The sequence below is a fragment of the Pan paniscus genome, chromosome 10 (assembly GCF_029289425.2).
Source record: "Pan paniscus chromosome 10, NHGRI_mPanPan1-v2.0_pri, whole genome shotgun sequence".
NCBI lineage: Eukaryota > Metazoa > Chordata > Mammalia > Primates > Hominidae > Pan > Pan paniscus.
Window position 1 is genome coordinate 74,122,156 of NC_073259.2, and position 12,628 is coordinate 74,134,783.

The 12,628-nt window shown below is 36.0% G+C and overlaps 1 protein-coding gene across 1 annotated transcript in view; it reads right to left on the minus strand.

The window, feature by feature from the left end:
* Positions 1-5,618: 5,618 nt before the first annotated feature.
* The window catches only part of ETNK1 (ethanolamine kinase 1), a 67,236-nt gene continuing 60,226 nt past the window's right edge, over positions 5,619-12,628 (minus strand). The window contains exons 7-8 of the mRNA XM_003828882.5: positions 11,724-11,797; positions 5,619-11,398 (exon numbers count right to left, since the gene is read on the minus strand). Coding sequence (XP_003828930.1) covers positions 11,326-11,398; positions 11,724-11,797 — 147 coding nt within the window. The 3' untranslated portion in view covers positions 5,619-11,325. The remainder of the gene's footprint in view (positions 11,399-11,723; positions 11,798-12,628) is intronic.

Sequence of the window (12,628 nt, forward strand, 5' to 3'; positions counted from 1 at the left end):
TATTATGTATATTTATGCACCAAATAACACAGCAACAACCTATATGAAGTAAAAACTACAAGAGATACAAGGTGAAATTGACAGAATCACGTAACGATCAGGAACTTCAACATATCAAACTTTAACATATTATAGGGACAAAAAAATGAGAATGACATTTCCCAAATTTCGTAAGACATAAATTTATAGATTCACGTGGTTCAAAACCCAAGCAAGATAATAAATATAAAGTAAATTGCACCAAAGCATACCATAATCAAATTGCTGAAAACCAAATGAAAAAAGAAAATCTTGAAAGTAGTCACTAAAAAATAACACACTATATACAGTGACATTCATTTGAATGATCAACTGCTCATCAGAAACAATGGGGGTCAGAATAGTGTTTTTAGAAAATACAAGAATTGAGGAATAAAGGAAATTTATGTGTACAATTTGCTCTCAAATAATTCCCAAAATTATAGATGTAGAGAGAAAATGATAAAACAAAGCAAATACTTATTGGAGGACATGGGAAAAAATAGGAGTTCACTAAATGATTCTTGTGACTTTTCTGTATATTTGAAATGAGTTCAAAATAAAGTTACAAACATGGATGAAAAAGTATAGAGGCATGTGTGTGTATATTAGTCTACACATATTTTCTAAATGTCCACTGATGGAATGTAGAAGTAGCAAGAACTCAGACCGGGCGCGATGGCTCATGCGTGTAATCCCAGCACTTTGGGAAGCTGAGGCAGGTGGATCACAAAGTCAAGAGATCGGGACCATCCTGGCCAACAGGATGAAACCCCATCTCTTCTAAAAATACAAAAATTAGCTGGGCGTGGTGGCGTACGCCTGGACTCCCAGCTACTCAGGAGGCTGAGGCAGGAGAATCGCTTGAACCTGGGAGGTGGGGGATGCAGTGAGCCGAGATCACACCACTGCACTCCAGGCTTGTGACAGAGCAAGACTGCATCTCAAAAAAAAAAAAAAAATAAGGAAGTAGGAAGAACTCAGTAGTAATAAGCACACCTGGCACCCAGTCTTGGTTTCTAAATACCATTCTCTAATAAATAGAAAAAAAAAAAAAAAAAAGATCAGAACTCCTTGAAGAAACAGTTGAATTGAGGGTTGGGGCAGGGAAGGTACAAGATGAGCCTGAAACACCTCATGTTGTTAGAAAAAGAAGTGCTCAAAAAATTATGTAGGCTTACACTGCAAGTGCTAGAGGTTAAGAAATAATAAATACATAAAAATAATTATGTAGGTGAAGTGGCTACATTGTCTGGGGTAAATACCTGGGGTTTGTCATCTCCTGCCATGAAAATTTCAGACACAGACACACACAAGGACGTTAGGAGCAGAGGTTTAATAGGCAAAAGAAAGAGAAAGGAAAACAGCCGTCTAGTGAGAGAGAAGGGACTTTGGAGAGGAAAAGGCCAGCCAGCCACCCATGTCCGGATTTTATAGACTGGCTTGAGGAAGCAGTGTCTGATTTATGTAGGGCTCACAGATTGGGCTAATAGATTGGTTCCATCATATTGCCTGGGAATGCTGGATGCCCCACCCTAAGCTTATTATGCAAATGAACTTTCCCCTTGGCCGGCACCATCTTATCTGCTCCTTACTGTACACGTGGCTGGCAAAGAAGGGAAGACCTGCTGCCATTCTGAACATGATTTGAACATGATTGGCACAACCGCCGGCATCTATGTCCACAGCTCAATTTTACAGGCTGCTCTTTGTTAGAAGGGAAAATGATTTGGGGCTGCTTTCCTCTTCTTTTTTTTTTTTTTTTTTTTTTTTTTTTTTGAGACGGAGTCTTGCTCTGTTGCCCAAGCTGGAGAGCGGTGGCCCAATCTCAGCTCACTGCAACTTCCGCCTCCTGGATTCAAGCCATTCTCCTGCCTCAGCCTCCCGAATAGCTGGAACTACAAACACACACTGCCACGCCTGGCTAATTTTTTCTGTATTTTAGTAGACACAGGGTTTCACCGTGTTACCCAGGCTGGTCTCGAACTCCTGAGCTCAGGCAATCCACCCACCTTGGCCTCCGAAAGTGCTAGGATTACAGGCGTGAGCCACCTAGTTAAAAGGAAAACCTTACTGAGGACTTCCATACCTTCACTATCTGCATCAGTAATCTCTTCTCAATTCCTGTACCATAGGCATGTTGAAAGGATACACAAGCCATGTTGAAAGGATACACAAGCCAAGTTGAAAAAGTTCCCAATTGCCAAAACGAAAAACTTGAGCAACAAAATTATTTTTTGGTCAACAACTTGGCCAAAAAAATTATTATAGTGGATTATAGGCCAGTGAATTAAGTATCTGAGTCCTTACTGATATAGTTAAATAAATAAGTGTAAAAAAAAGGTATCACTCCTCATTCCAGCAAAATTCCCATTTCCAAATGTAGAAGAGGGAAATGGAAAATCAATGTTAGACAAACATGTAACTGTTGCAAACAAAACCCACCAATGGATGCTAAAATTAATGGCAAAAGATTTGCATAGTTTCAAAGTATCCCCCCCAACACACACACACACAGGATATTAATTAAAAGGGAAAAACGGGGGAAAAAGAGGGATGGGGGAGAGGCAGAATTGGGAGGAATCCAGCAGATCACTTTAATCAAATGATTAAAGTTTACAAAAACTAGTAATTTGTATAGTAACACCTTATACACTCTCATATTGAGAGGTGACAGCATGCTGGCAGCCCTAGCTCGCTCTCGGCACCTCCTTGGCCTCAGTGCCCACTCTGGCCACGCTTGAGGAGCCCTTCAGGCTGCCGCTGCACTGTGGGAGCCCCTCTCTGGGCTGGCCGGAGCCGGCTCCCTCTGCTTGCCGGGAGGTGTGGAAGCAGAGGCACTGGTGGGAACCCAGGCTGCGTGTGGCCCACGTGGCCCTCACAGGCCAGCGCGAGTTCCGGATGGGCATGGGCTTGGCGGGCCCCGCACTCCGAGCCGCCGGCCAGCACCGCCAGCCCTGGGCAGTGAGGAGCTTAGCACCCGGGCCAGCAGCTGCAGAGGGTGTGCTGGGTCCCCCAGCACTGCCGGCCTGCCCACGCCATGCTCAAATTCTCGCCGGGCCTCCAGACACCTCTCCACAGGGCAGGGCTCGGGACCTCCAGTCCACCACGCCCAAGCCTCCCCCACCCCAAACCCCGTGGGCTCCCGCGCAGCCCGAGCCTCCCCGACAGGCACCACCCCCTGCTCAGCAGTGTCCAGTCCCATCCACCGCCCAAGGGCTGAGGAGTGTGGGTGCGTGCCATAGGACTGGCGGGCAACTCTGCAGGCAGCCCCAGCGCGGCATCCACTAGGCAAAGCCAGCTGGGCTCCTGAGTTGTGCGGGGACTTGGAGAACTTTTATGCCTAGCTCAAGGTTTGTAAATGCACCAATCGGCACTCTGTGTCTAGCTCAAAGTTTGTAAACACACCAATCAGTGCTATGTGTCTAGCTAATCTAGTGGGGACTTGGAGAACTTTTGTGTCTAGCTAAAGGATTGTAAATGCATCAATCAGCACTGTGTCTAGCTCAAGGTTTGTAAAAACACCAATCAGCACCCTGTCAAAACGGACCAATCACCTCTCTGTAAAATGGGCCAATCAGCTCTCTGTAAAATGGACCAGTCAGCAGGATGTGGGTGGAGTCAGATAAGGGAATAAAAGCAGGCTGCCTGAGCCAGCAACCACAACCCGCTTGGGTCTCCTTCCACACTGTGGAAGGTTTGTTCTTTCACTCTTTGCAATAAATCTTGCTGCTGCTCACTCTTTGGGTATGCACTGCATTTATGAGCTGTGACACTCATCAGGAAGGTCTGCTACTTCACTCCTGAAGCCGGTGAGACCAGGAACTCACCAGAAGGAAGGAACTCCAAACAGGTCTGAACATCAGAAGGAACAAACTCCGGACACACCATCTTTAAGAACTGTAACACTCACCACGAAGGTGCGTGGCTTCATTCTTGAAGTCAGTGAGACCAAGAACCCACCAATTTCGGACACAATGTGACACATTCTAAACAAGCACATCAATTATGTGGAATTCTTAAAAACACACACAAATGTAATCATAGTGGGTAAAGGGAGAAACAAATATGAATCAGAGAGGCAAGGAAAAATTCTAGTTAGAAGCTGGAGGTATAACTTGGCCTTTTGGCTAAGATCAAGTGTAGAAATTGGAGGTAACAGTATGAACTCACAATCTCTAAAAAAGAGATTTGTATATAAATGTGTGTGTGTGTGCTTTCTTGCTCTGCCAGCCAAAAGAACCTAGGATGGATCAGTTGTATCTCAGGAGCCAATAAGCACACCAAGTTCTCAGATCTTAGTTTCTAAACACCATTCCTCCTAAATGGAACCTCTAGGTTCTTTGGAGAAATGGCTGATTCCAGGGCTGAGGCAGAAAAGGTACAAGATGAGTCTAGAATGTCTTCTTTTGCCAGGAAGTAAGCACTCAAAACATGTTGGGAACATAGCAAAAGGAACCAGATTTGAGGGGCTCCCTCAAGACCAATCTCAGACAATTTTAACAATGACATGAATAAATATAGTATTAATAGCAGATTATAATCCACTGAATAAAACAGAAATCTACAAGTCTATACTTAAAATACAAACAGATGATAGATGATTGATAGGTAGGTAGGTAAGTAGATAGATGCCAATAAGAGGACAATTCCTTTCAGTAAAATGCTGAGAAAAGGAGAACATAGCAATATTTTTAAAACACCATTTTACAATCATCGTAATAAAGACTGGATTGGGTAAGAATCATCAAGTATTGCTAAATCAGGGGAGGAAAACAGGCGATGTTTGTAGGGGAACAAAATACTCAATCTAAAGCACCTTCTCACACACTGCCTATTTGTTGCAAGGGGGAAATATACAGTGAAGACACAGAACAATACTTTAACCAAGTGATCAAAATTAACATCAACAAGTTCCTCATCTCACATGTGATACCTTAACAGGAACACATCACTTGTTAAGGTATCATCTGTGAGATGAGGAACTTGTTGATGTTATCCCCAGTTGGGGATACATAACTGCAAGCTAATCATCAGAAAGTCTCAGACAAACCCAAACTGGAAAACATTCTACCAAAAACCACACACACAAACACAAATTAATGACTGTTTTTGTTATGGACAACTGATCTTCATGGCAAATAAACATTTCCTGAAGGCAGAGATCATCTATCACACTATCTGATAATTTTAAGAGTTTGTTGTTTAAATGGATAATCCCTGCCTAGACCATAAGATGCTAAGTCTCAGACAGTGTCTTTATTCCTCTATGTTTCCCAACTCTGGTTCCAAAGAATAGTGAAGTCACAAAGCTTAATAGTTAGAAGAATAATGAATTTTTAAACTAGGTAAACAGAAATGTTTATAAGTTATGTAACATTCCATAGTCTCATCTGAACCAAATTTTTCCAAAAGTAAACATTTTTTCAAAACTTTTTAATGTATATAAAACTAAAAAAACAGAAAACAAAAAACTAGAATTCAAAGAATCACTCCACATATACATTTATACACTAACTTTGGAAAGTCTTGTGTTTGCAGATATTCACAAGGAAAACCTCAAAAATAAGTTGAAGTAACAATAAAATTTATGAATACACTGTAGTTAGAACTCAACTTTATTGTTACAACCAATTTTTATTTACAGAATATAAATCTCTTCAAAAAGATACATTCCTTCATTTAATCAATGGTAAAAAGCCTTATTAACAGAAATAAAGCCTAAACATCACTTATATTTGAACTGCAAGACAAACAGCTTCATTAAAAGTTTATGAACACATAGTGAAAATGTATTTTTACTTAACCAGTTACATGAATGAGGCTGTTTTTAATTTTCTTCACTGCCAACCTCATTTTATCCACAGAACAAATTTTATTTAAATTAACAGTAGTAAAAATGTAAAACTTAAATTTTGAACATGAAAATATGAAACAAGAAAACAGGAAGTATCTTCATTATCAAACAGATTAACAAATTCTCAGACAGATATTTTCTGAGGCATATCAAAACACCTACATCAAAAGTTGCATTCATTTAAGAGGTATCAATACATTTTCAGTGCTGAGACTATTTGTAGCACTTACATTATATACAAAGCAGCATTATACTACTATGGTTCACATTTGATAAACACGAATTTAAGCTTTATGCCACAATTTCCCAATTCAACATACAGCTAACTCAATGACAGTTACCCAATTTCATTCTTTTTCTTCTGAAACTGAATAAGGAAATTATCATTTAAGCACATGGAATAATGGCCATGTCTTTTTCCTTTTAATAACAGTATATTTTAAAACTCAAATACTTCATATCATGGAGATTTGACCAAGCTGTACAAAGGCTCCTAAATACAGTACAGTCAAAAAGTTTCCTCTTTGCAGACTCAATTTATAGTCAATTTAGTACAGATGAATACAGGAAACTACTTCAGATTATTGGACAATAAGAATTTCAGTGTGTCACTACCTATAATTAAGTAGCAGCACACCACAACCACAGCAAGTAAACACTAATCTCCTCCACTGCCTTTTTGGGGTCTTTTCCAGTCACAGGAGCTAATTTACAGGGATACCACTGGGTTTCAACCAATCTCTGAAAGTTCCTTTATTATGAGTTTTGAAATTTAACTAATGCATCACCTACAATTCTGTTGGCTAGTTTTTTTCTTACTCTTCACTAATTAGTTTCAAATACAATATGTAATGTTTTCAAATTTTTATAAACATAGGTGTTGTACTAAAATGATTAATGGCATTTGAAATACAACAAATGGGTAAGATGTTAACCAAAACAATGGGATTAAGCGTATTTTAGACAGCGATTTTTTTGTTAACTAGAAAAGCTACAGGATTCACAATGAATACAGATACAATATTTTTAACCCTGCTCTTTTATTACATCAGTAGTATAGTAAGTGCATAAAGTATAGAAGAGAAAGAAAATTTCAGGAGAGAAACTTACAAAAAACTTGAAGTTTGATGTGTCAAACACAAAAGAGTTTAAAACAGTTTACAGTTCTTATAAGCACTATCATAATTTTTTCTACCCAAATAATTCAGGTCTTCATTCCATTTCAAACTGCAATCCAGAAATGAAGATTTTCAGTGTAAAAACTGTTCAGAGAAATCTAATTCATTGTGTAATACATCTTATTAATTTCAGTTTTCAAGTATTCAAGTAATGCATACCCAAGTATTTTCTGTTACAGCAACACATTTACAGACTAAGCCTCGAACATGGGGAAAAATTCATTTAAAATAATTGATACACTTTTCTGTCCAACGACATCAAACCCAAGACATGACACTGGAATCACACAAGTGGTATATAAAAGTTAAAAATTTTAAAATAAGGTGGTTCAATATAACTAATAATGTCTTCTTTTCAAAAAGAACTGAAAACAGGTTATCTTAATACATAACTAAATTCCCAGTAAAAGGACATTCTGGAATCCAATGGACTAAAGAAAAACCAGAGCAAATCAATTCTGAAAGATGAAGCTGCTTCACCACATACTTAAAATTATTTTTCCTCTGTGCATAATAATTACTAGCATTTGTCTTCTGCATAAAGTCGCACAGGTTACTGTCAACAAGTTTCCTAGCATAAAGCATCGCTAACTTTGTCTATCAACTGAATGACTGATTGATTAAAAGCTTAAGTCTGTATCACTTTGGAATGCTCATTAAAAACAATTTAAAGCAGAAAATTGAAATGACAGTATTTTCACTTATATTATGAAGACAGAAATTCGTAAAATGGTACAGAAGGCTTCTGTGTAATGTAAAAAAGAAATATTTGTATAATTTTAAAAGTGGAGGGTTCTAACTTTTAATTGAGAGTGGGGGAAACTTTTTTTCTTTAAATCTGGAAGCTGTAGTAACATATATTTATGAAGTTAAATATTTTTAGTTCAGCAAAAATGGAAATAATTGTCATTACAAGATTACTTAAGTCTTTTCTGTCTTTTATGATCCTATCATGATCAACTTTAAATTTAGAGAAGTCATTTGAGATATGCTTAAGTTGAACTAAAGACTTATTATTTGTCTAATTTCTGTATATATGGAACTTAGATTCACATTGGGATATCTAAAATTTCAAGGTTTTTTTGTAGAAAAAAATTAACAACCCTAAAAATAGGAAATTATTAAATTACATTTTTAATTTCCTTTAGCTTGGAATCATGACTCAAAGAACGGAGCTCTATTAATATAACAGTGTATAAATTCACTGCTTCCAGGAATCTAACCTCACAAAACCTAACGGCTAACTAAAAAATAAAGAAAAGTCTTATTAAGCACTGAGAGGCTAAATAAATGAGTACTGACATTAACCAAAGCCGACAAACCCTATTTCCAGTTCCTGTGATCTCACTGTGTAGCCACAACTGTTGGCTATTTTTACTCTAAAACCAACAAGCTGAATCATTTCCTTACAGAAAAATTTCTACAAAAGGGAAGAGAATGCAAAACAATACACAGTCTCATATGCAAGATACAATTCACACTAATTTACAAATTTTTATTTACATTTTTTATATACATTCCAGGCAGACCTACTTGATGAGTTTTGTGCTCATATTGATCTCAGATGATCGTGTGTACTGTATGATTTACTACCACATCTCTTTGATTTCCAGGAAATGGTGGTAGCATGGGGTTAGGAGGAAAAGAAATCACTGGTCAGGTGAGATCATACAAGTATGAAGGGGAAAAAAGGAAAAAAAATTGCGGAATTTGGCTTGTTAAAGCATCCAGGCCACTATGGTCTATTGACTAACATTGAATATACATGAATGCCACTTCTTACAGCCATTTTCATATTTACAAAATGAGCTTACTACTAGTTGAGTTATTAGGTAAGGCATTCAAGTTCCTTAGCTTAACATAAAAAGGCAACAGACATCTTAGCACACCACAGGACAGATTTTAGAGGGATGATTTCAGAGCACTTTGAGATTTACCCTCCTTTAGAATCCCTTACATGGTCGATATAAAAGGGAAGCAATTCTGAATCCTATTACTAGCCTGCACCACGATCCCAAAAACCTATACAGGAAGTAGGAGCATCACAACAACCAAAATCTAGCCAGAATGGGGAAAATAGATTAGATATCTTATTTTGTTCCCAAGATCCACTGCATATTCCCAGAGCTAAAGTGAGAGCCTTTATTCCTGGTTACATTCACTTCCCTATGAATCTCTCCAAAAAACCTACAATAGTGTGACAGCTAGTAGCTATGCACAGTCTATCAGCAATGGCTCAGTGAACCTCTATTCAAAATAGTTTGAAGTAAGAATATGGAGTAAGGTAGAAAAATTATCTTCTCTCCTCCCACAGTTCTACAAGATATATACTGTTGCACTTTAGAAGGCAGAAAGCAAAAAAAAGAAAAAAAATTAAGAGTATTACACATTCTTTATCTGTTTTATGAAAATGATCTAACCATAGACAAAAATTCCACCAAAAACAATTTTTCAAGTTCACACTAACATTATAAAAAGCTACTAGTTGTTTAATTGGTTCCATTCACTTAACTAGGCAAAGTTCTATTGATCTTACAGTAATATGGTTTATAAAAACAAAAGTGAACATTTATAACATTGGGGAGGTAGAAACCAAATCTGGTCTAACACTGTTACAGATACAAACATATTTTAAGATTATATTTATGTAACTAGAATTTACCATTTAAAATGGCCTGTGTTTCTATTTACTTTATTAGCTTCAAAAATCTTGAGATAATCCAAGTATTTTAAAGCATTTGTCTGAGAATATTAAGTCATTTGGAATACATTAGACTCCTCAGAAGATTTCTCAGAGGATAAATTTGTAGTTGCATATTTTGAATATGCAGATCCAGTAAGCCAACTTTGTACATGGGCACTTATGTGACCGAAGTGCAAAGCTTGTCAGACTAATTTTCTAAGTAAAGTTAACCATGACTGCTCAACTACACAGAGCAGACTTCAAAACCTGAAGCCTATTTATCTATCTGAAAGATCTAACTTCTTTCCATACAATAATTACCTCCCTCTTACCACCAGACAAAATTAAAAAAACAGTTAAACAAAAACAAGAGAAATAAACAAAAGCCCTCCTGCCATGACTATTTATGCTTAATTCACATTTTGTCATTTGTCAGATTTTAAGTGTACAAGATCAATGCCCTAAATGTTCCTTATTTAATTATATAACTGCCTCAACATATAACGCTGAACTTACATGTATCAAGTAATCATTTGCTATCAGTCTAAAAACATAGAATCAAACTAAAACATGAAACTAAAATGTGAGGAATGAAACATGAAACTGAAATGTAAGGAATGACTCTGGATAGGTAAAAAATAATTAACCTAAACAATATTTTCTTATTTCTACATATGATAAATTTTGTGTATTTGTTTCAAAAATTAGCAATACTAGTGACTATTTAATAATCAAAAACATAAAGCATCTCTAGAAGTAAAAGGAAATTTTTGGTTAGAAACAATTTGATACTATAAAATTTTTAAAACTGAAAATAGTAACTTGACCATATTTAGCATTTGAAAACATTATTTAATACAGATTTTGGTAACATTAACTAATACTTATTCCAAGATTATATGGTAAATATTTATATTTATACTGCCAGACTACATAGAGAAACAGGGATTTAATTCTAAGTTATATTACCCCAAAAAGAAATACTTTCTAATATTGAATTCAACAAGATGTACCACCAACAGAGACAGTGAATGTATTTCACCTTCCTAAACAGATATTTTTATATGAAAATCCTAAATTATCTACATCAGTCAATGACTGGCATTTCAAGAGTAAATGATTCATTTTACTTACAATGCATCAAGATAAAAAGGTTACACTGAACAACTAGAATGTTTACTGAAATTAATCTTATTAAAGTAAAACTTAAAAAACTTATTTGGGACATTTTCATTGCTTACACTCAACGAACATGAAACAGAGAAAAACAGTCACAGAATCGTGCTAAGTTTATAATAAATAATTCACATACAACATAGGTTAAATTATCAAAGAAATTAAACTGACATCTTTATACCTTTTGCAGATTTAACACATTTCTAATCCACCACATACGGATAGCAGTAGGTATATTTCTTGACATCATTCAGTCTATTTCAAAAATAGATTTGATTGTTTAGAGGCATAATTTATAAAGCAAGATAACCAAATTAAATAACAGAATTTTAACTAATATTGGCTTTTTGGGATTTCTTAAGAAAAGATTCACAAGCATTGCTCAGCTACTGGAGAATAATTAAATCTCTTCTTTACTCAGGCACTTTTAATGCAGTAACCTCAGGCTTCATTTTAAAGTACTGGTTAAAACGAACAATTGCATACCTAGTGAGAAAAGAGAACAACAAAAAAATTAGTCAAAGCGGAAAAACTTGGTCCTTCCCTTATTTTCACTCAGTCCTCTAAGCTGGTTTTCTTAAAGTTTAAGATTTTCAAAGGACATATTTTTAGTTTATTGCACCACCTACTGGACACTTTTCTAATCCTGCGAGCACTTAACAGCTTATAGCAATTTCTTCACAGACCAATTACTAAGTGTATACAACTTTTATAATTGATTGCAAATAACTACAATATTCCCTGTGAATTCTTAATGTTAATCCAAACAAAAGCAGAGACCAACGTAATCATATAATAAAATTTAACTTACCCAAGGAAATCAAACTCAATAGTGGAGTATTTGGCTTGAATCAAAGCCCACAATCCCCAAAAGAAATGAGAAGCCTTAAAAGAAGGAAAGAAAAATCAAAAATTATGATAATGAATTTCTCTGTAAAACACATATGAATTGCTAATTCTATCCTCTAAATCAACTCCATGCACCACACTTTCTTGCTGTTCTTTTTATATAAAGCGTCTAAAACCTAGATCCTACTGAGGTCTACACCCACTAGATGGCTACAGATCACTTTCGTCAACACCAAAGGAGATTATGGTAAATTATAATCACTTGAAAAATAGAGGCCAGTTCCTGTGATGTGCTTTTTTATAAAGCAAAGTTTACCATCAGCACTGATAGATGTTAGTGTTTTTAATGGTTATAATTGCTAACAGGCTTACACATTATTATATCAAAGGCCTTTGTTTCTTGACATACAAATATAAACACAAAAGAAAATCCAAATCTCACAAGCAATAAATATATTTAAATGTGAAAAATGTTCTAGGGGTGACAAACATCTGAAAATGATCTTACTGGCTTAATTCTGCATAACAGACCACAACATAAAGTAACACAACTTATGTCAGGAAAAATATGGGTTTTGGACTTACAGGGAAATTAGCAGGTAATTAGTAACTGTAAAATAATTATGTGTGCTTTACAATCTATTTTCAGTTAAACAGGGTAATATTTTAAAATCTGAACAAGATTTCACTTCCCAAGAAATACTATATTCTAACTAGAAATATTCTAAGGAGAAACAGTATTAAAGACAAGGTTTTTGTTTCAGCTAAATTCATTACAGCAACAGTAACAAAGGGGCTCTAACAAAAAAGTATTCAACAGTCATGACCTCGGTATTTAAAAATACCAAGCAGCACAGTATACCAAAA